The sequence below is a fragment of the Carassius gibelio genome, chromosome B23 (assembly GCF_023724105.1).
Source record: "Carassius gibelio isolate Cgi1373 ecotype wild population from Czech Republic chromosome B23, carGib1.2-hapl.c, whole genome shotgun sequence".
NCBI classification, from domain to species: Eukaryota; Metazoa; Chordata; class Actinopteri; order Cypriniformes; family Cyprinidae; genus Carassius; species Carassius gibelio.
The window spans coordinates 5,728,402-5,754,125 of record NC_068418.1 but is presented as its reverse complement, the minus strand read 5'-3'; the positions used below and the strand labels follow the sequence as shown (position 1 = coordinate 5,754,125).

General features: G+C 39.2%; 2 protein-coding genes across 14 annotated transcripts; one reads left to right on the top strand and one right to left on the bottom strand.

The window, feature by feature from the left end:
* Nucleotides 1-920: 920 nt before the first annotated feature.
* On the top strand, nt 921-9,416 carry LOC128011189 (small integral membrane protein 29). 3 transcript variants are annotated; one of them, XM_052593356.1, is made up of 6 exons: nt 921-1,140; nt 2,100-2,307; nt 6,505-6,530; nt 7,410-7,515; nt 8,530-8,639; nt 8,736-9,416. In XM_052593356.1, exons 2-5 carry the CDS (start codon nt 2,200-2,202, stop codon nt 8,596-8,598), a joined length of 309 nt encoding a protein of 102 aa, XP_052449316.1. In that variant the 5' UTR covers nt 921-1,140; nt 2,100-2,199; the 3' UTR covers nt 8,599-8,639; nt 8,736-9,416. The 3 variants fall into 3 exon arrangements, with proteins under 3 accessions (XP_052449316.1, XP_052449315.1, XP_052449314.1); XM_052593355.1 differs by having other exon boundaries at nt 922-1,140; nt 2,046-2,307; nt 8,530-9,416; XM_052593354.1 differs by having other exon boundaries at nt 927-1,140; nt 8,530-9,416.
* A 615-nt stretch (nt 9,417-10,031) lies between these two features.
* On the bottom strand, nt 10,032-16,790 carry LOC128011188 (high mobility group protein HMG-I/HMG-Y-like). Of its 11 annotated transcripts, none has more exons than XM_052593348.1 (6): nt 16,627-16,790; nt 15,631-15,737; nt 14,319-14,411; nt 13,204-13,263; nt 12,878-13,032; nt 11,931-12,081 (listed from the first exon to the last, which is right to left on the bottom strand). In XM_052593348.1, exons 2-6 carry the CDS (start codon nt 15,718-15,720, stop codon nt 12,015-12,017), a joined length of 465 nt encoding a protein of 154 aa, XP_052449308.1. In that variant the 5' UTR covers nt 15,721-15,737; nt 16,627-16,790; the 3' UTR covers nt 11,931-12,014. The 11 variants fall into 11 exon arrangements, with proteins under 11 accessions (XP_052449313.1, XP_052449311.1, XP_052449312.1 ...); XM_052593343.1 differs by having other exon boundaries at nt 14,319-14,414; nt 16,627-16,789; XM_052593342.1 differs by having other exon boundaries at nt 14,319-14,414; nt 15,631-15,740; nt 16,627-16,785.
* Between the last annotated feature and the right edge of the window lie 8,934 nt (nt 16,791-25,724).

The window sequence follows — 25,724 nt, the reverse complement described above, 5'->3', positions numbered from 1 at the left end:
ATCCTTCAAATGCGGCCCACAAATGCGTCCTCCTTTTCCCCGAATTCGAAGGATGGGTGTGATGGATCCTTTCGCGTCCTACCTATCCCATAATTCTTTTCGGCAGGATGAAGCGAGCGGTAGCGGAGTGGGGGAGGAGTATTATTTTCGATGTTTTTTAAAAACTGGCTTTTCAAAAAGATATATTTTCAGTGGTTTTCTAGTTAGGCATTTTGTTTTAGCGTTAAGCATTTTTTTTACATGTGTACGTGTATATGTAAAAAAAAAAAAACGTTTACTTTTGTAAACTAGCTTCTTCCTTACTGCCTGTGTGAATATCCCCTTACACACAGCTTATTTGTTCGTGATTGAAGCTGTTTTAACGCTTCTAAGGACGAAAGAGCAGACAGAAGTGTTTATAAAGCTCCGGGGAGAGAACGATGAGCTCTTCTCCGGCGTCTTGCTTGGCGCTGTCACGGTTGCTAGGCGACAGGATATGAGCAACGGTTAAGGGAGGGAACTGAAAGAAGGGTAGGCTGTCCAAATTCACAAACACCGACTTCCGGTTTTTGCGGTCGTCGGAGGACCCATCCTTCTTCAACCGGGTAGGAAGGATCCTAAGGAGGATGCAGACCCTGAATTTGGACACAGCCACACACACACATACACAAAACGGGAGGCTCAGAGCGGTCCTCCGTGCGCACTCTCCGATGACGATTTTTACGTCACGCCTACCTAGCGGCCCATAGCAGACTCGGGCAGGCTTAATTATGAGATAGATAGATAGATAGATAGATAGATAGATAGATAGATAGATAGATAGATAGATAGATAGATAGATAGATAGATAGATAGATAGATAGATAGATAGTATGATATGTATGTATATTGTATGATATGATTTGATATATGATGATATGCTATTATGATTTGATATGACATGATCTGATAATGCAGCGACCCCTGCTGTTCGTCCAGTCATTGGGAGCGGTGTAGCTCCTCCTCCTCCGCTCCACCATCATCGTTTCGTTTTCACTGCGGGACGTTTTTTCCGTAAACACTGACAGTGGAGCTTTAATGTCCGACGAAACTCCTGACCTGTGTTATAAGAAGCGGCTCTGGAGTGTCCTCACAGGGAAGTGGCTCTTCTGACTGGATCAGGTGGGTTTCTTTAACGGCTCGACGGTGAGGTTTGACTGGTCATGATGCTTTCACGTGATGACACAGCAGTGTTATTAGTGCTCATAATTATCATGATGACATTAATGCGATCATTACTGCTCACCATAGTAATGTAACATAACGTAAACAATGGTAGCAGATAATGTCACTGAATGCGGGTTTTTTCCCCGCATAGTCACGTGCAACATAGACGCTTCCTCTTATATTATTATCCCTTGGCTGGACGTTTGTTAAAATGTTATCTTTCCGCAATATAAATATAAGTTTGTGAATTAAATGAGCAATGACAGTCCTGTTGTGTCAGCTGCTTTAGACAATACACTGCTTTGCTTTACGATAGCATAATATGATTGTGAATATAATATTTCTAAACCGTGGTATTTACATGGTACGTTAAATAATAACGCAGTATATGCTCAGACACGTAGTTTAACTATAACAGGCCTACAAAAAAATAACATTAAATGCTAAAACTCTTGTTATTGCAATACAATTGTAATAGTATATTATGCTAGTTTTTTTTTTACTGCGGATTTAAATCATAATAAATCTTGATTAAAACAAAAATTGCTGCATTACAGTAATGAGAGTAAACGAAATTACAAATAAATAATAATAGTAATAATAAAAATCCAAACATTATGGCTTATTTTAAAGAAATTGCCACAATAACCAATCAATCAGTCTTAATTTCGAAGTGAAATGTGACCTGAACCTGTTTTGTGAGATTCATCCGGCGCAGGTAAAAGGTGTTGTAATAGAGAAAGTATACGCACTAGTAAATAATCGATGTAGCTGAGAAAAAGTTAATGTAAAAGATCTAATAGATAAAGTCTGAGACAAGTCTGAAATAAAATGATTAACACTTTCAAGCTGTTTTCCAGCATTCCTGTCTGTGACCTCTTCCATGAATAAGTGTGTTCTGTTGGATCTGACAGTCATTAGTGAAGGCAGGGAGACCATGTGGGAGTCACATGCATGCAGAAGATGAGCAGAACGGATGCCAGGAGCACAGCCCCGGTCTGAGTGTGTTACACCATGAACATCACCACACAGCCCCCTCACACCATCAGCGGAGACGCGGCCGTCAGCTACGTGCTGGTCCCCTTCTTCCTCATCACTGCCCTCGGGATCGTTGCAGCAGTGGTATGTGCTGGCATACATCAGTGGATTTACTAGGCAGCATGCATCAGCGGTATTTACTATGCAGCATGCATCAGTGGGTTTACTATGCAGCATGCATCAGCGGGGTTTACTAGGCAGCATGCATCAGTGGGTTTACTATGCAGCATGCATCAGCGGGGTTTACTAGGCAGCATGCATCAGTGGGGTTTACTAGGCAGCATGCATCAGCGGGGTTTACTAGGCAGCATGCATCAGCGGGGTTTACTAGGCAGCATGCATCAGCGGGGTTTACAAGGGAGCATGCATCAGCGGGGTTTACTAGGCAGCATGCATCAGCGGGGTTTACTAGACAGCATGCATCAGCGGGGTTTACAAGGGAGCATGCATCAGCGGGGTTTACTAGGCAGCATGCATCAGCGGGGTTTACTAGACAGCATGCATCAGCGGGGTTTACTAGACAGCATGCATCAGCGGGGTATACTATGCAGCATGCATCAGCGGTATTTACTATAAAGCATGCATCAGTGGGCATGCATCAGCGAGTTTACTATGTAGCATAAATCAGCGGGTTTTACTATGCAGCATGCATCAGCGGGTTTTACTATGCAGCATGCATCAGCGGGGTTCACTAGGCAGCATGCATCAGCGGGGTTTACTAGACAGCATGCATCAGCGGGGTTTACTATGCAGCATGCATCAGCGGGGTTTACTAGGCAGCATGCATCAGCGGGGTTTACTAGGCAGCATGCATCAGCGGGGTTACTAGGCAGCATGCATCAGCGGTATTTACTATGCAGCATGCATCAGTGGGCATGCATCAGCGAGTTTACTATGCAGCATGCATCAGCGGGGTTACTAGGCAGCATGCATCAGCGGTATTTACTATGCAGCATGCATCAGTGGGCATGCATCAGCGAGTTTACTATGCAGCATGCATCAGCGGGGTTACTAGGCAGCATGCATCAGCGGGGTTTACTATGCAGCATGCATCAGCAGGGTTACTAGGCAGCATGCATCAGCGGGGTTTACTATGCAGCATGCATCAGCAGGGTTACTAGGCAGCATGCATCAGCGGGGTTTACTATGCAGCATGCATCAGTGGGCATGCATCAGCGACAGAGGTGGGTAGAGTACCCAAAAACTTTACTCAAGTAAAAGTAAAAGTAATTCTAGAAATATTTACTCAAGTAAAAGTAAAAGTACTAGTCTTGAATAGTTACTTGAGTAAGAGTAAAAGAGTATCGGATAAAAAATCTACTCAAGTAGTTAGTTACTAGTTACTTTGGGTCATATATACGGAGCCTTTTTTTATATAGATATATAGACAAAAAATGTATGTAATGTATGTGTGTGTGTATAAATGTATATATTTCATCAGCCTTTAATCCAATTAATGTAATTTATTATAAAAACCTGTCTGTTTATTTAAGTAACAAATATAGGTATCATGCCATAACATATTTTTAATACGACTGACTTTATTTTAAATGTGAATTTAACATTGAAAGTTAATGTGATATAAATATTGCTACTAATCTTTCATTGTTCAGAAAGAGAGCAAATAACATTTACATTAAACATAATTTTCACTGACAGTCTAGATTTTATTCACTCTCAGAAACTCCCATTAAAATCACTGAAACTGTTAACACTGTGAAATCAATATCTTAATTATAGATTCGTACACACATCTGCACTTTGTTGTTTCTGACGAGAGAATTCGGCAGAAAGAGGTATTCAGTAAGTGAGCGAGTGAAGGAAGCACCGGCATTTCAGTGATGACTCATCGGAACACCTCTGATTGGCCATTGCATTCAAAAGCTCAACAGAACCGTGTGTGATTGGTTATAATGCGCAGCGCTGTAAAAACGCGTCTGTCTCTGGCTCAGCGCCAGCAAGCGATCACAGATCTGAATTTAGCAGCTGATGATATGACTTGCTGAACGTACTCGCACTGGTGTGATTGTATTAAAATTAATAAAATCTTAATCGGCTATTCTTTGTCTTTTGGAAGCTGCATTCAACCTGTTATAAGCCACACACGTACAACAAACTAATGTCACAGTGGTATCGTGTACTGTAATCGAATGTAGCCCAAGTTATTACCTGTTAAACAGTAGACAGCACACGCGTTCATCTAATAAGGATCTCCATCGCAAGCAAATAATAGCCTTTGCAGATTAGCTTTCAATTCAGTGCAGTTCCATAGCCCCGTTTTCAACGCTGCTAATATTCTTAAACGTTACAACCGCTTCAGAGCTCAGCGCGTGCAGCATGGAACTGAACGACTCAATCAAACTGATTCATGAATCAATTCACTCGTTTGCCAATTGGTTTGATCAAGCCTTTGAACAGAGTTGACTCAAAAGAATGAATCATTCGCGAATGGGCATCGCTCATTGTCCAGAGAAAAGTAGACGGCGCGTTTGGAATAAACTGAAGCATTTATTGCATTAAGATAAAGTAACAAGAGGGGCGTCGCCCACAGTAACGAAGTAAAAGTACAGATTTTTCCCAAAAAATGTACTCAAGTAAGAGTATAAAGTACCCATCTTTAAACATACTCCGAAAAGTATTCGTTACCCCGAAAAATTACTCAAGTAAATGTAACGAAGTAAATGTAACTCGTTACTACCCACCTCTGATCAGCGAGTTTACTATGCAGCATGCATCAGCGGGGTTTACTATGCAGCATGCATCAGCAGGGTTACTAGGCAGCATGCATCAGCGGGGTTTACTATGCAGCATGCATCAGCAGGGTTACTAGGCAGCATGCATCAGCGGGGTTTACTATGCAGCATGCATCAGCAGGGTTACTAGGCAGCATGCATCAGCGGTATTTACTATGCAGCATGCATCAGTGGGCATGCATCATCGAGTTTACTAGGCAGCATGCATCAGCGGGGTTTACTATGCAGCATGCATCAGCAGGGTTACTAGGCAGCATGCATCAGCGGTATTTACTATGCAGCATGCATCAGTGGGCATGCATCATCGAGTTTACTAGGCAGCATGCATCAGCGGGGTTTACTATGCAGCATGCATCAGTGGGCATGCATCATCGAGTTTACTATGCAGCATGCATCAGCGGGGTTTACTAGGCAGCATGCATCAGCGGTATTTACTATGCAGCATGAATCAGTGGGCATGCATCAGCGAGTTTACTTTGCATCATGCATCAGCAGGGTTACTAGGCAGCATGCATCAGCGGGGTTTACTATGCAGCATGCATCAGCGGGGTTACTAGGCAGCATGCCTCAGCGGTATTTACTATGCAGCATGCATCAGTGGGCATGCATCATCGAGTTTACTATGCAGCATGCATCAGCGGGGTTTACTATGCAGCATCCATCAGCGGGGTTTACTAGGCAGCATGCATCAGCGGGGTTACTAGGCAGCATGCATCACCGGTATTTACTATGCAGCATGCATCAGTGGGCATGCATCAGCGAGTTTACTATGCAGCATGCATCAGCGGGGTTACTAGGCAGCATGCATAAACGGGGTTTACTATGCAGCATGCATCAGCAGGGTTACTAGGCAGCATGCATCAGCGGTATTTACTATGCAGCATGCATCAGTGGGCATGCATCATCGAGTTTACTATGCAGCATGCATCAGCGGGGTTTACTAGGCAGCATGCATCAGCGGTATTTACTATGCAGCATGCATCAGTGGGCATGCATCAGCGAGTTTACTAGGCAGCATGCATCAGCAGGGTTACTAGGCAGCATGCATCAGCGGGGTTTACTAGGCAGCATGCATCAGCGGGGTTCACTAGGCAGCATGCATCAGCGGGGTTTACTAGGCAGCATGCATTAGCGGGGTTTACAAGGCAGCATGTATCAGCGGGGTATACTAGGCAGCATGCATCAGCGGGGTGTACTAGGCAGCATGCTTTAGCGGGGTTTACTAGGTAGTATGCATGTCTCTTCAGGGTGTTTCTAACAGTGTCTGTCTGTGTGCTCACTTGGGCAAGAATGTGAAGTCTCATGATGGAGTAATTTGATTGAGCAGTACATCCAGGAAGACAAAAGGCCTTTATTTTTCTATGAATGTGTCTTGACTGCGTGCGCAAAATATTTGTCAGCTGCATTTTCCCCTCCTTTCACAGCAGAAGTAGCCTCAGAGACATTATGAATCATTGTAACTGGTTTATAAGTGCTGCAGGCATTATGTTACTATAGTGAAATGCTAATGAGACTTCTTGTTTTATAGGTGATGTACATAAGGAGGAAGCGGAGGTAAATAAACATACTCCAGCACTCTTTAAAAGAAATCAGATGTTTGGAATATTTACAGTTTTTTGGAAATAAATCTCTTTTGCACAACAAGCCTTCATTTATTTGATCAGAGCTGTAGTAAAAATGTAATAATATTACAATTTAAAAGATTTCTAATTTGAATATAGTGTAAATTGTAATTGATTGCTGTGATCGAAGCTGAATATTCAGCATTGTTACTTCTTCAGTGTCACGTGATTATTCCAAAGTCATTTTTATTACGAAATGTATTGATATATGCTTATTATTATTATTATCAATGTTGAAACAGTTTTTGCTGCTTTGTGGAAACAGTGACTAATTCTTTGATGAATTGAAAGTTAAAAAACAGCGTTTATTTTAAATGTAAATGTTTTGTAACATTATGAATGTCTTTTCTGTCACTTCTGATCAATTTAATGCATCTTTGCTGGATAAAAGTATTCATTTATTTGAATTAAAAATGAACAAAATATATATATTTTTTTCTTTGAATCTTATACTTACCTCAAACTATTGAATGGTAGTGTATCATGATTTCCACAAAATAATAATAATAGCTATTATTATTGTTGTTGTTGGCATTAATGTTGATTATAATTTGAAATGTTTCTTGAGCAGTAAATCAGTATATTATTATTTCTGAAGGATCATGTGACACTGAAGACTGGATTTATGATGCTGGAAATTCTCAGAAATAAATGATTAGAAAACGCTTGAGAATTGTATATTACTGTGTTTAATAATGTTTCTTTTCTTCTTTGAAACACTTAAGAGGTGCCCTCTGTTTTTTCACACTATAATGTAATGGATGATGAAGGGAATTAATACAGGGACATTTTCTTTCCTGTGCACTTTTAGGATTGATAGACTGCGGCATCAGCTGCTTCCAGTTTACACTTACGACCCGACCGAAGAGCTGAACGAGGCAGAACAGGAAATCCTTTGGAAAGAGGAAGACACAAAGGTAATCCATCCTGTTATGAAATGAAAAATGCTGAAGTAAAATCCTGGTTTTGAACAACAGTGATAATGTCCCATGCACTTCTGTTTTTCCCTTCAAGTAAACAGCAAACACTCATTAACCCTGGGACATATTTTTAATCTTAATCAGTTGTAAACATATGTATCTGATATCTGGTCATGTGACTGATTTTTGTCACTGTTACAGATATCCTCGAGTCAAATTCCTGAATGCATGAGAATTTTTTAAGTATGATAATGATTAATATTATATCCATTTCAGGATTCATTTAGTAAATTTCTCAGCTGTAGAAAGTCTTTTCTTATCTGAATTGCAAATGACAGTGCAGTGTTTTACAGCAAGTTGCTTAGCAACAGCAAACCAATGGGAAACTGACCCAAACTTGCATCATTAAATATTCATGTCCTTTTTTTTAGTGCCTCAGAGAACTTTAAACGTGCTACGTGGCATTAAGACAAGACCGTATTATCTGTAATTTTGGTTTGAAAAGTATTTTTTAACCCTAAAATGCAGATACAAACATTTGAGAAGCTGTGGGGAGAAGCGTAAATCTCTCTGACGTATCCTTGGGGAAACAAACACGCACTATAAGGCGGATCTAAGAGCCTTAAATTTTCTCAAAAAAAAAAAAATCAGACTGTGCACCTGTTAATCTGGTGTGCTTTATGTATGGGTTAAATACAGAAATAGACCCCGTAATTGAGACTGCGCCTTATAATCAGGTTCTCCTTATGGTGCAGAAAATACGGTATTTGATTCTCAATAAGATGGGAAATAGCTATAAATTAATTTCCTGATGTCTCTTTATGGTTTTGGCATTTTTAAGGTTAAGAAATGTACATTTAATATGTTCCAGACCTATGACAACAAACCACGAGTGGATTTACACACATACCCACACATTTACAACCAGTAACGAGCCTGTGTGGAAAACCTGTTCAGCATTGTAATAAACCTCGTCAAAATATGAGAAACATTTCGTTTGTGCATTTGCAGGCGGTCCAGGGTTGGATGAGGACCTATCAGCAGCGCAGACCCCTGCTCTCGAAGGATCCTGATGCATGAAAATCAGCTTCTGGTGATTCTGCACATCATCTGTGAACCTGGTCAATAACTCAACACTGTCTCGTCCTCCTGTACTGCAGATTCCCAAGATAGACATTTTTGAGCAATAAGATACTGTTTTTTTCCTCTGTTTGAAGCGTTAAGTCTGGAAGAGCTTTAGGGACAGGAAGTGATGGGATCGTATTGTTCACCTCAGGTCTCTTCTCACAAATATGGTCCAGCTGAAGCAGTCTGAATAGCAAGACTGAAGAAAGATGTCAATACGCCACTGTTACAGTTTTTTATTTATTTTAGCTGTGTGTATTCTGCTGATGAAATCCTCGCGAGAGCTGTTTGTTTTCCGGAGCGTGCATGAATGTGATCTCAAGTGCTCTTTTATTTCTCATTCTCCATGTAAACTAGTTTGTCAGGTGACTCTCCTTGACGTTTCCTGAATGCACTGGGAATGTCCTCATGAGAAACTAAAGGGTTAAACAGACACCACATCATTAACTCTCATGTTGTTCAAAACCGTTATGTAAGAAACACTGGAAGCAAGTGAATTTAATGATACAGAAGAAGAAAAAACCGGGACATTTTTGTGAAATCTCTTATGTTCCACATAAGAAAACAGTTACAAGTTTAGAGATTATGGTAAATGATGACACCATTTTCATTTCTGGGTGAACTATCCCTTTAAAGCCAGCCTGAAATCAAAATTCACCCTGGATATTGTTTCCTAAATGTATGTTATAGATGTCGTTGTGAAAAATGTATCCATCCTTATTTTACAGTAAGCCATTGGTGAATGTGTAAATAAATAAGGAGAAGAGTAACAACATGCAGTGAAGTACATTTTTTGGACATCATTTCAGTATCAAAATCTCATAACTGGATCTTCCAGTGAAAACAACAGACTTCTCTCTGTAGGACCTCTGCAGTCATTGAACTCATCCCTGTAAGGACACCTTCAACTGCTTTCTCTCTGTTTACAGGCTTTATTAACAGCCAAAAGAAGCTGGCGTCCTGATTATGTGTATTGTAATGCCAATAACACAGACATTTAAATCATAAACGGTAAAGTAATCCTCAGTAAATGTGTTTAACTATGTAGTATTCACCATATTTATAGCATAATATCAGCTGCAACCATTTTCAAACCAGCATTTGGTATCATCTCATTAAATCAGTAGTTCGGCCAAAAATGTATGAAACTGTGAAGAGTCCATACAGATGGAGATTTTGGACCAAGCCGAGATGTCTGTGGTCAAGGAAAAAAATGGAAATAAAGCAAAAAACAAAAGTCATTATTGCTATTTGGAAATGAAAGGTTTAGGAAGATGTGATGCAATTTTTTTCTAGACACAGGATTTTTTACAACGGGGAATTAGGTGTTAAAAAAAAAAAAAAAAAACTAATTCTTAAAAAGGAAAAAATACATTCAAACAAAGAAATGTACGAATTCTAAACTTTATTAACATTTTGAATATAAATTCCTGCAGTCCACAATAGAAAATGCAGAGTGTATACATTGCAAAGACTGATCCCAAACCAGTTGTGCACGGGCACATGAAAACAAGACATCAGTATATGGAGGGGCATGTTAAAAACCACTGCGTCAAACAGCCATAGTACCATCATGATCTACCAAATGGGGGCTCAGAGCTAAGCAACTAGCAGGATGTAGTTTATTACAAAGAGAGGGGGAAAAAGCCCTAACCTTCAGGTGCCACACTAAATCATTTTGTCCATGAAATAAATCAAAGTCAATTCAGTGCACCACACAAATATGTATAGAAAAATAAACTAAAAACACACAAACCTATACCTCTACCACAGTCTGTGAACACGTTGTGCATCTATCTGACTCAATGCAGTCATTCCTGTGGTTTGTCTAAATGTATATAAAGAAAATAATAAAGTTTCTGTTCATTGATGCACACTGCTGAAAGCAAAAACAGTTTTAAACAAACTGAAAATGCAACAAAAAGCCACACCAGAGACAGCTGTAAATGGATCAGAAACAAACACGCTTGCCAAAGGCTGCACTGAGACCAGTTGAACATCGTCAGAAGAGAGCAGAGTAATCCGTCATAGGCTGTTGTAAAGTGAGGTATGAACGTGACGGTCAAGTCCAGAGTAGAACTGACCTGGTTGCAGTATTCCGGGTTTAATAACCATGTTTGTAGCAGCATTAAGTTCTGAGAGGAGACCCAGTCACTGGACCGATCAGCGTTCCCTGACATGGAATTTAACACGTCAAAAGAGAAAATAAAAACGATAAAAACCCAAGAAGAAAACCAAAACCCAAAAAACACCAAGCGCAGGTTGTCTGAGTGGACTGTAATGGGACAGAAGTAGTGACACGGCGGGGTAGTTCACAGAATTGGCGAGCGAATGGAATGATTAACATTCTCTAGTTAAGAAGAAAAAATAAAAAAAAGATTAAAATGTTTGCATGTGTTATTAACGGATTTGGGGCCGATACAATTAAAAGCACTGCTGAGGTCTAATCATTTGCGGTGCCTTTTTTTATGTAGCAAGAATCAGTTGGTAGTGAAATATTTAGACATTTCCGCAATTAAAACCAATTTTCCTCCAAAAACATTTCAAACAGACCAGACGAGCAAATGGTTCCTCAGCACATCCAGGAAACCCAACTACACGGAAAACAGACTTAAATTGACTACTTAGTTTTCACGTGCCAGTAAATTTAATCGATGGAAACAGTGAAATCATGATGGTGGCGAGTCGGCGGAGGGCATTAAAAAAAAATAAGAAAGTCGAAGTTTGCACACAAGAGCATTCAATGATATGTTGATTACAAGTTAAAAGTCCTCTAGATTATGCTCATTCAAAAAAAAAAAAAAAGTTCATTTCTAGCTCAAATCACGGATTAGCTAAAAAAAGTATAACTGGAGACATCGAGTTACCACACACACACACAACCCAAGTAAAAACATCGAGTAGGTCAATTCACCTTTGTCCAGAACACAACGACATGAATTTCACAACCTACCATATTTTAGATTTAGACTTGTAAAAATAAACTTGAATTCTCAAAGCCTGAAACTGTTGTTTGCGAAAAGAAAACTTCAGTATTTAGCGGATCGCTTTGTGTCAAGCCGCCATCAGAGCATATCTTTGTCCAGTATAATGACAGACACTATCGACCAATTACCCATTGAGTGCGAGACATACACGTGTGCATGCATCCATGAATGGACATACAGTATTTTGAGTCTTTTTCCAGTGGTGTTACACAGAGAAGGCGCATGAAGTGTGCAAGCCTCCCTGACACTAGGGGGTGCTAGAGAGTAAAGGGGAATTGGAGGACGAGGGTGGCACTAGTGTAAGGGGAAGAGGGGGTGGGGAGGGTCAGTCCAGCTCTGGTCAACAGGAAGAAATAACGTTGGATTGTGAGGTAGCACGCATTGCTAGTTACTGTTCCTCTTCCTCCTCCTCCTCTTCCTCTGAGGACTTCGATGGCTGCTCCTCCTTCTCCTGTAGAGACAGATAGCCACAAATGGTCAGACCAGGAAGTGATATTTGCATTATGGCATGCAAAAACAAAACAGGATGCAATGGACCTTTAAATTGGGTTTGATGCCATGCTGAATTTAACAGATACAGTTTTTACAATAGCAAGCAATGTATAAGTCCTAGGACAACTTTCAAAAATGTTTTTGCTCAATTTTTCAGAAAGAGATCTGTATATTAAACACTACAACTAGTGTACTTCAATCCCTCACAGCCTCAATGTCATTCTTGACAATTATTAAATATATGGCCCCATCCTGACTATAGGAATCAATTGTATTTGTGCAACGTTAACGTACAGCAGTCTTCTTCTACATAATTGTGTGTGCACAGTGAAACGGATGCCACCTTCAACAAATTGTGGAAGAGCTTAAAGTGAAAACACTCCTCTTAAAGGGATCGTTCATCCAAAAATTACTCACTCACCCTCAAGACCTTCATTCATCCTTGGAACACAAATTAAGATATTCGTTAAGTCCAAGAGCACTCAGACCCTCTATAGACAGCAAGGGAACTACCACCATCGGTAAAACAGTGTGATATCAAAGGTGAGTAATGACAGAAGTCTACATTCTTGGGTGAACTATCCCTTTAAGATATTAAACAATGGTCTCAAAGTATATTCATATTTTGCATGTAGCATCTACTCTACTAAATCAAATCAGAGCCTCCTGTGTTCGAGTCTGAATGACTAAGTGGAGGAAGTGTTCCAGCATAGCTGAGATAACTAGCAGTGAGACTCGAAGCCAGAGAACAGTGCCTCATGTGAGAGGAATGCAGCACAGAGACACAGGGCTGATGACTACACACTGAGCTGTCGAGGAAACGGGGCGGCACTGGGCTCTGCTTGATTACATGCCAAACGGACTTAACAGCCAAATAAATGGCTTCAAGATCTGTTCTTATAAACAAGACCTACAGGAGGAACAAAGGCAGAAAAAGAACTACAAGAAATCCCTCGTGAGAAGCAGCCAAATATTTGTTGTTGCCCGTGGCAACTTCCCACCACACAAACACCTGTACAGCCTTGTGGTTTTCGCTATAAATGCACATGAAATGCACAAAACGGAAGACAAATAAACTCACTGCTTTCTTGGGCCGTCCTCTGCGTTTCGTCCCTGCAGGTGCAGAAGCCGTTGCTGTTTTCTGAAAGAGAAAGAGAATAAACATCGTGCTATGCTTGCAGTCGAGCTCCAGAGGGCGCCGTTGGGCCCGTGCTGGCAGGCGGCCCAGGGGCAGCAAGTTCATTGGCCATTATATTGGAAACGGACATGAGCAGCATGCAGTGCACTTCAGTTCGCCAGCCACCTGGTCCGGAGCTGAGAGACAGCTGGGCGAGAGAAGTGGCAACACACGCATGCACACACAAACAAAGGCAGAGGCGGCGTCACACGGGGGGATGGGCTAGTGGGTCAGCTGTGGTCATAACAATAGATGGAGGGGAAGGGGCGGGGTTATTATCTCAGAGACTGCACTGCTGCCCGTGCACCTGCAATGCACAGTGCCTGCTATGCCACAGGAAACCAGCAGGAAGTCAAAAGATTCAACCGGAATACAGCAACTGTTATTATCTGCACGCTCTAACAAAAACAAGACTGTTCGGGTCAAACATTTAAAAATATAATAATGAGGAGCCAAGAAATTGACTGGAAACAATGTTTACATTTAAGCAAAAAAGCTAATTGGGCAGAACTACACTTAAAACTCAAGGTTCCAGAAGTGGGGATTTACAGAGATTCCATAGGTTCCAAAAGAACATTTCACTGAACAGTTCTTGGAAGAATCTTTGGTTACACTTTATTTTAAGGTGTCCTTGTCACAGTGGAACACATTTTAGTCCTAATTTACTACATGTATTAACTGGATGGTTAGGGTGAGGATAAGGTCTTGGCTTAGGGTTACTTGCATGTAATTAAGCATCATTTGTTGTTACTATAAAAGTAATAGTTTTAGGGACCCCTTAAAATAGAGTGTGACCGAATCTTTTACTTTGTGATCACCAAAAAAAAAAACCTTCTTCCTCTATATAGAACTGTGAGCAATTCTGTGGAAATGTTCTTTACAGAACCACAGACACCAATAAGAACTTGATTGTTAGCGTGCAAACTCTCAGGGCCGGAAGACAGATGCAGGTTTGTCTTTGATGGTAATATTGTACAGGAGGTAGCTGTGCACAAAACCACCGAGACATTTCTACTCACTTTGCCCCGAGATGCAGTGGAGCTGGGCTTGTTCTTGCTGCCCTTTGGTCTTCCTCTAGGTCTTTTCGGTGTGGGAGATCCACTGGCCTCCTGCTGCTAGAATATTGAGAAGTAATCAGAAACAAATACACACTTGAGTCAACTGTGGGTTACCCACATACAACTCGTACAAACTTATAAAGCATCTGCTGTTCATAGTTAACAACTGGTTGCTACTTTAAGACCAACAGGTGGCATGCAGTCATTGGTTGCCAACAGAGAACAGAATACACTGCAGACCACCACAGGTGTTATACCATTAACTGCTCAGGGTCAGTGTAAAAAATACTTTCTGTCAGACATATGCAAATGTTGTGTGTAAGCCAACTGCAGAGATAACCATGCATATCAAGTCTGCTTCTGTCTTCAAGGCCAGGAAACCAAGTTTACGTCAATGCAGAATAAAATCTACGTCATTTGATTTACAGAGAAGAGTGAGAAAGAACAGCAAAATTGATAACACTCATAGTCTTTCAGTGATTTGACAATCTTACAACTACACAACACAAGAGCCTGAAAAAAGGGAGATTTGGATGAAGAAAAAAACTACGTTAATGAAAAAAAAATCTAACTAAAGCAGTTGCATCGTACCAATCTCTGAATTTAACCACTTACAAACACACAAACTGAAAATCTGCTAGAGCTATTACCTTGCTGCCTTTTTAAAACGTGTACAACTATAAATTTACAAATGGCACATGCATGTTTGTAGCACTTTATTAGTATACTTGTCCTTTTGTAGAGTAAGGAGCTATTGCATTATATATATCTCATAAAACAGTGGTGCTTAAGTTATCCATCTTGTATTATGGTGGCCATGGATTACTACTCAAAGGCTCTGATTACATGGGTGAGTAATAGAAACTTTAAACCCAATGCACTCTTGAGGCCCTATGACTGACAGCGGAATAATCCAATCAGATGCTGGCATTTCCCAGCGGCCAATCAGTGCGCAGCTGAAGCAGTAAGTGGGTTACTAGAGATCATGTTACAGGCCTTGGTCATTCTACCACTACAGATGACCACTGCACATGTGCAGCATGTGCAAACTGAGTTAAAGATGCACCAAAACAAAGATCTTAATATAGCCTATCGGTTAAGAGATTTACGAGATTAAGTAACACCCTAAAAAATTGTTTAGATTCTCAAACCATGTGCAAGACTTCAAAAACAACAAAACGCACGCAAACATTAAAGTCTGAAATAAAAAAAGGCAGTGTTTTGGTCTCATCAGTGTGAAATACAGCGGCCCACTGAAAGCCAGATACAGTACCTGTGGGTGTTTCCGTGGTCTTCCACGTCCTCTCTTCTCTGCTCCGTCTTTCTCTTTAGTAGCCACGGTGTCCTTGCCAGAATCACTCATTCTGCTTTACTGGAAAGCTGCTGCAAAGATGAGCACAATCGATAATCGATGAACAAACACGATTTCAGGGTTAAATTCACAGCAACTTTAATTAAATTAGTACACGCTCGTCTGGTAAAAAAAAAAAAGTTTAAATTAACGTCACAGGGAACGTAATGAACGAGCGCGCGGAACGACCGGCGTCCCGTTTGTTTACAACACGCGCTGGGCCTGAGCTCGCGCGAATTCAAACCCCCACAAAATGTCGACTACAAGCAGAAAATATTTGAGTAGCGGCGTGTCCGTTTGAACAATTGGACTTTAATACCTTAAAATTGCAGATCTGAAATCCGTCGGACGTTCGCGGTGCTGCGGCGGGGCTTTAAAAGAGAAAGCTAGAGGCGAGTGGTTTCTACGGATACCCCAGCGGTTCCAGTGCGAACCGGAACACGAACACAGCGCGCGATTCGCGCCCTTTTAAATCCCCGAGCGCGTGAACACACGATTCTGTTGTTTACACTGAGAAGCGCTTTAATTAATTAAAAAACAAACAAAACCGAAGCGAAATACTATTGCTTTGTGCAAAACTTCGTTTTAATTGTTTAAAAAAAAGAATGTTAAGCCTTTGTTTCGAAACCCCCAAAAGTTGAATATTAAAAAGAATTGCGATGTTTGCTGTAAGTTATATAAAAACTAAGTTTCTTCGAAAAGGCAGTGGACTGCGTTAATTTACTATAACTTTGCGTAAGTAACAGCGAAGAACGCGCCACACGAGCCCGCCAATATGTTTAGTGTTCGTTAATATTGTTCAACTGTGCACGAATACAAACAAATCCTATTTCTGTTTTTCTACTTTTGATCTTGCAGGGATTGAAAATTAGTTACTAGAACTAGCTTTGGAATAAATGAGAGCGATTTAACACGTACCCTTTTAAAAGGATCGGTCGGGAAGGCGTCCGAAGCGTGTGAAGCTGCGCGGTCTGTGAGCTGCGAATGAATGAAACAACGCTCTTCTTCGGGAGTTTAGGGGCACTTTACTGGGGCTTCCACACCGGAAATAGACGAGGAGGGGGACGTGCGTTTGAATTGTAACTAGCCAGTCAGCTGCGTCGGTGGCAGCGTCCTGCCAATCACTATCGCGTAAGCGCCAAGCACAGCCAACCGCTTTTCATTACATGGTTTTGTTGTTACCGACGCCGCTTTTTTTTTTTTTTTTTTTTTTTTTTATAAAGATTGGTTTAAAATGTATTGTTACCCTCTTTATTTTTAGCGCTATTTTAGAACCACACACAAAATGTACACGTTAACAGCAGGAAGATGTTTTTTTTTTTTTTTTTAAGTATAAAACATTTTAATTTTGAAGATTTACACAATAAAAAGAAAAAGCTTTGTATATATATATATAAAAAATACTTCCAAGTTTCCCATGAGACTATCAATTCAATTACTATCAAAAATAACTGTTCTGATATAGCAAACACCACTGCATGTATGTAAAGAGATAAAGTCCTGTGACTTGTGAAAGGCTGGTCTTTTGCTACATTTACAACACAAAGAAAGCTAGGTGTGATGCTGCACCCTGCTTTGGTCAATATGCATATTGTGTTGTAAATTGGAGTAAAAGCACAGCCTCTGGCACATTTCACTGACCTGTGCTTTCACAATTGGCCATTTGGTCTGTTGAGACATCTTTTAAATGCAAAACCATTCCACTTATATAGCATGCAAATAGCATGACTAATTCCCCCATGCTTGCTGTTTACAGATGAGTCACTGTGAGTATCCTGTAATCAAATTATGACCCCCACCCCCCTGTATTAAATAAAGATGAGCAGTTCTGGAATTTGAAACTGAAATGATTTTTATTAATTAAAGAGGGAGGGTTTTGATGACAAACAGACTAAACATTCACCAGCTTCCTGTCTCACTGACTATTAAACTTGTCTGAGGTTGTTTTTCATGGGCACCGAGGCGTGTGTCATGTTCACATATATACCTCGAGCAATACGCAGAGGAAGAAGTATGAATGAACAGCTATAATGTTTTTTTTTTTTTTTTTTTCTGCTCAGCATGTGCTCTTCTGGCACTATAACTACTCGGCTATTTTTCTTTGTTTGCATGCACTTCCTGCTTTTCCTGTGTCTTCCATCCCCATGCATGCCCCTCACACACACACACACATACACACACACACACACACACAGTCTGAGCAATTCACAAATATTCATCCCCTTGCATTACGCCTTAAACCACCATACGGTAACACTGATTTAAGAGTAATAACAATACAGGTCTTAACTTTTGATATTGGACTTTTTGGTTTTGCAAATATGTATGTACTTTTAATGTTTATTTATTAAATATCAAAAACCACACATTTAAGTTGGAATAGCCTTCACATTGTTTGTGATATTGCAAACTGTTAATGTAATGTAGTTTGAGTCATGTTTATTTTATAGTTTTCCAGGCTAACTTGTCTTAAAAACTGGTTTCTGAAAAATAACCTGATGTTTGGTGACACTGGAAGCATTTCTCCTGAATGAAATGGAAAAGGTATTAGTCATTTTAAACCTACAAAACATGTGCAATGTATTCAATAGGCTACAGAGAATGTTTAATAAAACTCATTAGCACACTGAGCATTATTAAACAGACTTTTCAGTGTTTTCCTTTCAAAAGATACGTTGTTCCTCACCTAGGCTTTGCATGAATGTATTGTAATTTTTTCCCTGCCGTCCACAACTCCTAAAACTGTCGTATCTTCAGAAGACTTTTATTGCACAAGTTTATAGACCACATTTACAGTACTATAACATTTTCAGAGCTTGAAGGTCACAGTCGCCATGTGACCTGGGAAAAAAATACACAATAGAAATATTATTTTGGGGTGAATTATTATCCTTCAGCAGTTTCGCTTTTCCATGATCGCTTCATAAACTTTCCCACCACCACAGATTTTCTCTGTAGTTTGTTCGGAGCAGCTTCAGGTCTCTCTGTGGGTCTCTCAGGAGTTTGAGTCACACACACACACACACACACACACACTCGAAACAGAGAGAGGACATTTATTTTCTGAATGAAGGCGAAGGACGGAAGCGCCGCACAGAAACAATCCCCCGCCATTTTTCAAATCTGATTCACTATCAGTGAGTCGAGCCTGAGTCAGGCGAGCACAGGAAGCTGTGATTCTCGCAGAGCACATTAACCACGTTTACACAAAATCAAATCAAAGAACAACGATGTAAATAAATACCTCAAAGCTGCTCCCTCATTTTATTGTCATTTATCACCGGTAATTGCATCTCTCTCTGTTTATAAGGGTAAAGTTTTCGAGTGACCCGAGATACAAATCATCAAACTGGTTTATAAAGAGACTCAAATATTGTTGACTAATTCACCTGTTCAGTAGCAGAAGTAGCCCATGATCTTTGCAGCAGTTTAGCGAGTTTCTATTTAATGAGTTTAATAAGTCAACGAGCTTTCACTTTGTAATGAAACGCATTTTAAAGGTTAAAGATCTTTTATAGATCTATAGATTTTTTTCTGATAGCACGCTCCTCATCTGAGCATCAGTTAGTTATTTGTTTGCTTGTTTGTGCTGGATCTCTCAGACTTGGATGATAGCCACATATGTTTTTTTTTTTTATAATTAGTATTTTATTAAGTTTTTAAACTTCACTATTACAAAAAAATCAACATTGTAGTCCAACATTGTAGTTAACTTCACAATTAACATCTTGACATGTATCCCATAGTGATGATACATTTTAAATGTACACAAATAAATAAAAAGAAACAAAAATAAATAGTAAAAATCATATAAGACTACAAAAAAAAAAAACACACAAAAATAAAAATAAATAAATTAAACAAAATTACATTTTTCAACAGGCACCACATTCTCATAGTAGCAATATATTGCACATATTTTCCCCATTTCGCCACATATTTTTCTGTCCTGTCATTAATATTGAAAGAAATGTTTTCATATGATGCCACTTTTGCCAGTTCCGTACTCCACTCCTGAAAAGAGGGCTCCCCTGGGTTCTTCCAGTTTCTCATTATTATTTGTTTTCCTACCATTATACTAGTCTGAATAAAGTCTGCTGCTCCACAGTTCGATGTCATCTGTGGATCATTTAAAACATACAACCTCGGACAGAACTCCAGACCAGTTCGGGTAATATTTTCAATGCGATCATGAATCTTTAGCCAAAAATTCTGAATCATGGGACATTCAGCAAATGAAACAGAGACCCTTCTGAACTACAGCACTTCCAGCAGTCTGCATTATCTCTCAGCTTCAGCCTAAACAACCGAGGCGGAGTCCAGTAAAATCGATTAAGAATCTTAAACTGTATTAGTCTAATTTTAATGTCTCTTGAAACCCTCTTAATGTTTTCACAGATACTGTCCCATTCTTTATGTGTAACATCAATGTTCAAATCTGCCGACCAAGTTAACATGGTTGCATAAGATATATGGTAACTGTCTGTTGAAATAACATTGCATAAAAGATAGCAGCTTCATGCCCCAAACCCATTATTTTCATAGTCTGAGAAAGAAGGTTTGACTGCTGAGGTTCTATTCCTTTCCCTATGACAGCCACATATGTATGCTACACAATAACAGATTCATGTGTAATTTGCATTGAAATAAGATTCACACTCTCCAATTTATGAATGAACTTTATTGAAGAACAAACAGGCTAATACTCATAATGTTGACAATTTAAAGTGTCAAAACAATGTATTTTTTTTAGGACTTTAATATATTGTTTACAGAACATGTATTAGAACCTTAAAAGTATATTTTTATAATGAAAACCGTGTGTAATAGTACCTTTTGAAAGGGTATTATTTTAATGCAAAGAAACAGGCCAAGGTTATCATAAATAATCAACTGCTTAACATTGTCAAACACAACCCCAAGGCTATCGTGGCAAAGATACACAGTTTTAGATCCAGGGCCAGAGCCAGACATTGTAAACATCCAATGTAATCCAGGAGCAGTATTTTTCTTCTTTTTAACCTTACTGAATGGATCATCTTTTGTCAATTTGGATATTTCCTGCAGATATGTTTGCGACATGTGGCTGACTTGTCCAAGTCTTCTGATGCTCACTATGTGTGCAAACCTGGTCCATGCACAAGCGTTCCCATAGCATGTACATCACAGCATGTTTTCTTCATAAACGACAAACTTTATAATGTGAGGTTTCAATCACTGTGCTAAAATACAGCAAACACAAAAACATGGAAATGAATTGATGTCTGTGCCAGATGTTTATTGCTAAAGATATGAGCAGCAAGTAAATAAAAAATTACACATACTCAGTTACTCACCTCTCATCATATGCTGTGGTTAGTCACTTCTGGATGAAAAGTGATGTAATCTGCAGCTTCTCTTCTGGCCTTTTTACAGGTGTTGAAACAGCTAGAGGGCCTTTCTCAAATGATGTGTTCGACATGACAGCACGACAGCTAACATGTTTTCTATGTGGTTTTATTTGAGTGCCTCTCAATTAATCTATCTATCTATCTATCTATCTATCTATCTATCTATATATATATATATATATATATATATATATATATATATATATATATATATATATATATATATATATAGTATGTATAATTAACTTCAATTGTATTGAAATTTAAAAAGATGACTAGAGGTAGAATAAAAAGAAGAAAAGTCAATTCTTCCTCTCGCTTATTTGCTCTGGTTTGCATGTCAAGTCAAGTCAGGTCACCTTTATTTATATAGCGCTTTAAACAAAATACATTGCATCAAAGCAACTGAACAACATTCATTTGGAAAACAGTGTGTCAATAATGTCAATTCCAGGCTGCAGCAAAGTCAGATTGTGCAGAAGAATCATCTGTTTCCTGTGGTCTTGTCCTGGTGCTCCTCTGAGACAAGGTCTTTACAGGGGATCTGTATCTGGTGCTCTAGTTGTCCTGGTCTCCACTGTCTTTCAGGGCAGTAGAGGTCCTTTCTAGGTGCTGATCCACCATCATGTCTGGATAAGTACTGGATCCGGGCGACTGCAGTGACCCTCTGATCTGGATACAGACTGGATCTGGTGGCTACGGTGACCTCGGAACAAGAGAGATACAGACAAATATTAGCGTAGATGCCATTCTTCTAATGATGTAGCAAGTACATCGGGTTTTATGGGAAGTTTTTCCGGTTCCGGTTTACCTAATTAATGCAGCCTAAAAATCATTTAACGGATTAGGATATTAGAAGCATATTAGTATGTTATGTGTAAGCCAGGTTAAAGAGATGGGCCCTAGTAGTGAGCCTTGAGGTACTCAATACTGCACTTGTGATCAATATGATACATTTTCATTCACTGCTACGAACTGATGGTGGTCATATAACTACGATTTAAACCATGCTAATGCACTTCCATTAATGACAACAAAGTGTTCTAGTCTATGCAAAAAATGTTGTGGTCAATAGTGTCGAACGCAGCACTAAGATCCAATAGCACTAATAGAAACAGCATGTGTGCTGTATGGATACATGCTTCATCTGTGAATCAACATCTGTTTGGCATGACGCATCTTTTGTGAATGCTCCCCACCTCGCGACACAACTTGGCCTCAGAGGACAACTGCAACTGTTTTACAACTGTTTAATTTTTACAATAAGATAAAAATAGAGCAGAGCAATGAAAACTACTTGGTAACTTGTAAGCATAGACTATGTCTGCTATGATAAAATCTTAGCTCGGGGCCAGCTGACGTAGATGTGCCCCAGCATCCACAGACTCCGAGGCCAGAGGAAGAGAACATCAGATTTTCTGATGTATCTTTGACTTTGCTTTTCAAACCGGAAAGATGAATTTGTTTATATTGTTTATATAGTTCTTTATTTATATGATCTTTTTTATGTTTTTACACACTCATGCCGTTGAACTTTTGTATAAATGTGTTAAGTATTATTTTTAATGGGAAAAATGCAATTATTGCATAAATATTAATTAGTACCATGGAATTCTTTCAAAATACAAAATAAAAACATATTATTGAAAAAAAATTATATTACATTGATTTTATTGAAACATTATTATATTAAAAATACATTCAACATTAAACAGGACTGTGTGATAATCATGATTAAAAATAAAAAAATTAAGCATGCAATATTACATGCAATTTGACTACGTCTTTTATACATTTTTCCAAAATATTTCTGCTGTATGCACATAAACTGTAAGTCACCACTGATAAGCTACAACTAAATACTGTAGAAACATACATTTCTTTAAAGTTGCTTTGCAAAGATTTGTATTCGTTAAAAGCACTACAAATAAACTTGAATTGAAAAAATGAAGAAGACAAAAATGTTTGCACAGAAACTGAAGGATAAATGTGATAGCCAGGACAAGCAAACATATAAGACATTATAAGTCAAATGGTTTTAATGAAAGGATTTGAATGAACATGATAATTGGATATTGTTTTGTTTTTCTTCTCCTCCCTGCCAACGCTTCACACTCCTGTCCAGTTGGTCTTAGCTGGTCCAACCTCCATAAATCCTCAAAGAAGAGTCGTTCTTTCAAATGGCTGTTTGACTTGGTCCACGAACCATGAATTGAACTAATTTATTTAAACACAGATTCATTCAGTAATGAAGCACTCCTGTGCGTGGCTTGGAGATACTAAACCATTCAGCTGTGATTTCATTTGGAAATTTTCATTTACAGAAAGCAAAACAGACATTGTTATTAGATATATTGTTATTATAAATATATAATATAAATGTAAAAAAAAAATATATACACACCTATATGCAAATATGCAGTAAAATTTAATCAAAATCATTAAATGCCCAGAAATATTCTAAAACTAAAGCAATGCAGAATTTGCAAAGGTAAGGAATGACAACTGGACAGCAAAATACTCACTGGGACAGGTCAGAAATAACAGGTGGAAAATTATGCCATTTACAGTTTTGGGCAGCTGCTTCAACTGCTTCGAAAGCTTCAAATGCAGTTAATTATTTGTACATGCATACAGATGACAGCGGTGTTTAAGCTTTTTTACTTGCCGTTAAATGGTTGACCACTGACTGCTGTGTGTGGATCCTGTCGCAAAATGCAGCAAGAAGACATCTGAGCAGGGGGGCAGGGTTTCATATTTTATTGAAGCACCCCTGGGTGCCGCCATTGGCTAGCGGACCCCAACCTGCTGTTAGCATTCCATTGACTCCCATTCATTTTGGTGTCGTTTTGACAGCTAATAACTTTACATCTGAGGCATTTAAAGACTCCATTTGTCCATTCATTATTTCTAAAGAAACACGAAAATGTATAATAGAAGCAGTTTTTGTAAAAATAGGCTAACGATTGCGCCATAACCTGCGACTCTCTGTCGCACAGTAGAGAAATTACCGTATGGACAGGAGGAGAAGCTCGCAGGCAATCTTTTGCTGTCTATGAGGCTATCGGGGGGACGTGGAGGCATAACGTCAAGTGAGAGTCCATAAAAGCAATGGGACAAAATGATTCAACACATCTGCAAGATTCGGTGGGTGATTCAGATTTCTCTTGGCACATCGATTAGAAGACTTACAAATGTCAGACAGGTTGCTTACGTGACCTCTACGTCATCAAGCTCAGTTTGAGTCTGCGCAGTACACTTGACCCCCAGGAAGTGCGTGCTTCTTATTGACTTCACTTGTCTCCGTTGAATCCAATGGGGTCACTGTGTCCATTTCTTTTTCTGTCTATGTCCGAAAACTGATGCAACCGGTTCTTGACTCGTGAACGAGTCAGTCTGTTGTTCGTTATCTGGCTCGGCTCTGTGTTCATCTTCAGTTCTCTCTTCACAGCAGTTCAGTCAGTGTACTGTTTGAGTGCATGCATTACTCCGGGATATTGGTTTGTTTGAACTCAGAGGGAGTGTAAGCCACATTATAAAAGTTAACAGCTTAACTCATTTGTGGATTAATGCGTATTGGAGACGCTAACCATTAAAAATGATTTAGTTCGATTTGGTGAAATGGTTCAAAAAGATCCGGTTACATCGAATGATTCGTTCGTGAACCGGATATCACTAAACTGCTTTGTTTTGAACTCTCTCTCACAACAGACACGGAAGAGAAGACAATGCTGAATAAAGTTGTAGTTTTTGCTATTTTATTTTTGGACCAAAATGTATTTTCGATTCTTCAAAATATTCTAACTCACCCTCTGATGTCACATGGACTACTTTGATTATGTTTTTCTTACCTTTCTGGACATGGACAGTATAGCGTACACACAGCTTCAATGGAGGGACTGAGAGCTCTCGGACTAAATCTAAAATATCTTAAACTGTGTTCTGAAGATGAATGGAGGTCTTACGGGTTTGGAACGACATGAGGGTGAGTTATTAATGACATAATTTTTGGGTGAACTAACCCTTTTAATGCTGCGTTTGACACCATAGATCATGACATACTCGTAGATTGATTACAAAACTAGTTTTGTAAAACTAACAGTTATTCAAGGACAGGCTTGAAGATGGTTTAGATCCTACCTGTCTGATCACTACAACTTTGTTTATTTAAATGGGGAATCATCTCATTTATCACAAGTAAACTATGGAGTGCAACAAGGATCTGATCCAAAGTCCTCTGCCATTTTCAGTATACATGTTGCCTCTTAATATAATTAGAAAATACTGGATTAGTTTCCACTGTTATGCTGATGATAATCAACTATTTTAATTCATTTTACTTTGTTGGAACAGCATCTACACTAATTGTGTCTCTATTTGTTTCTCTGTTTTGTCAAGGGATTGACATCCCATGGTAATTTAAGATTTAAACATGCTCCAGTCTGGATTCAGAACATCTGAGAAGAGATGCCAACCCTTCGATGACCTCAGATGAGGCCAACCCTAAACCAACATACCGAACTATCAAATATTTGCTATAAAAGTTTGATTGCATTATAATAACTGATGTTAGCGTTCGTTATATGTTTGATTACATTAAGTGATTTTCCATACATTTCCGCCAAA

Coding starts and splice junctions, on each gene's coding strand:
- LOC128011189 (XM_052593356.1), top strand. CDS start 2,200: ATGAACATCACCACACAGCCCCCTCACACCATCAGCGGAGACGCGGCC. Junction 2,308..6,504: donor TCGGGATCGTTGCAGCAGTG/GTATGTGCTGGC, acceptor CTTGTTTTATAG/GTGATGTACATAAGGAGGAA. Junction 6,531..7,409: donor TACATAAGGAGGAAGCGGAG/GTAAATAAACAT, acceptor GTGCACTTTTAG/GATTGATAGACTGCGGCATC.
- LOC128011188 (XM_052593343.1), bottom strand. CDS start 15,720: ATGAGTGATTCTGGCAAGGACACCGTGGCTACTAAAGAGAAAGACGGA. Junction 14,415..15,630: donor GACCACGGAAACACCCACAG/GTACTGTATCTG, acceptor TCAATATTCTAG/CAGCAGGAGGCCAGTGGATC. Junction 13,264..14,318: donor CCACTGCATCTCGGGGCAAA/GTGAGTAGAAAT, acceptor TTTCTCTTTCAG/AAAACAGCAACGGCTTCTGC.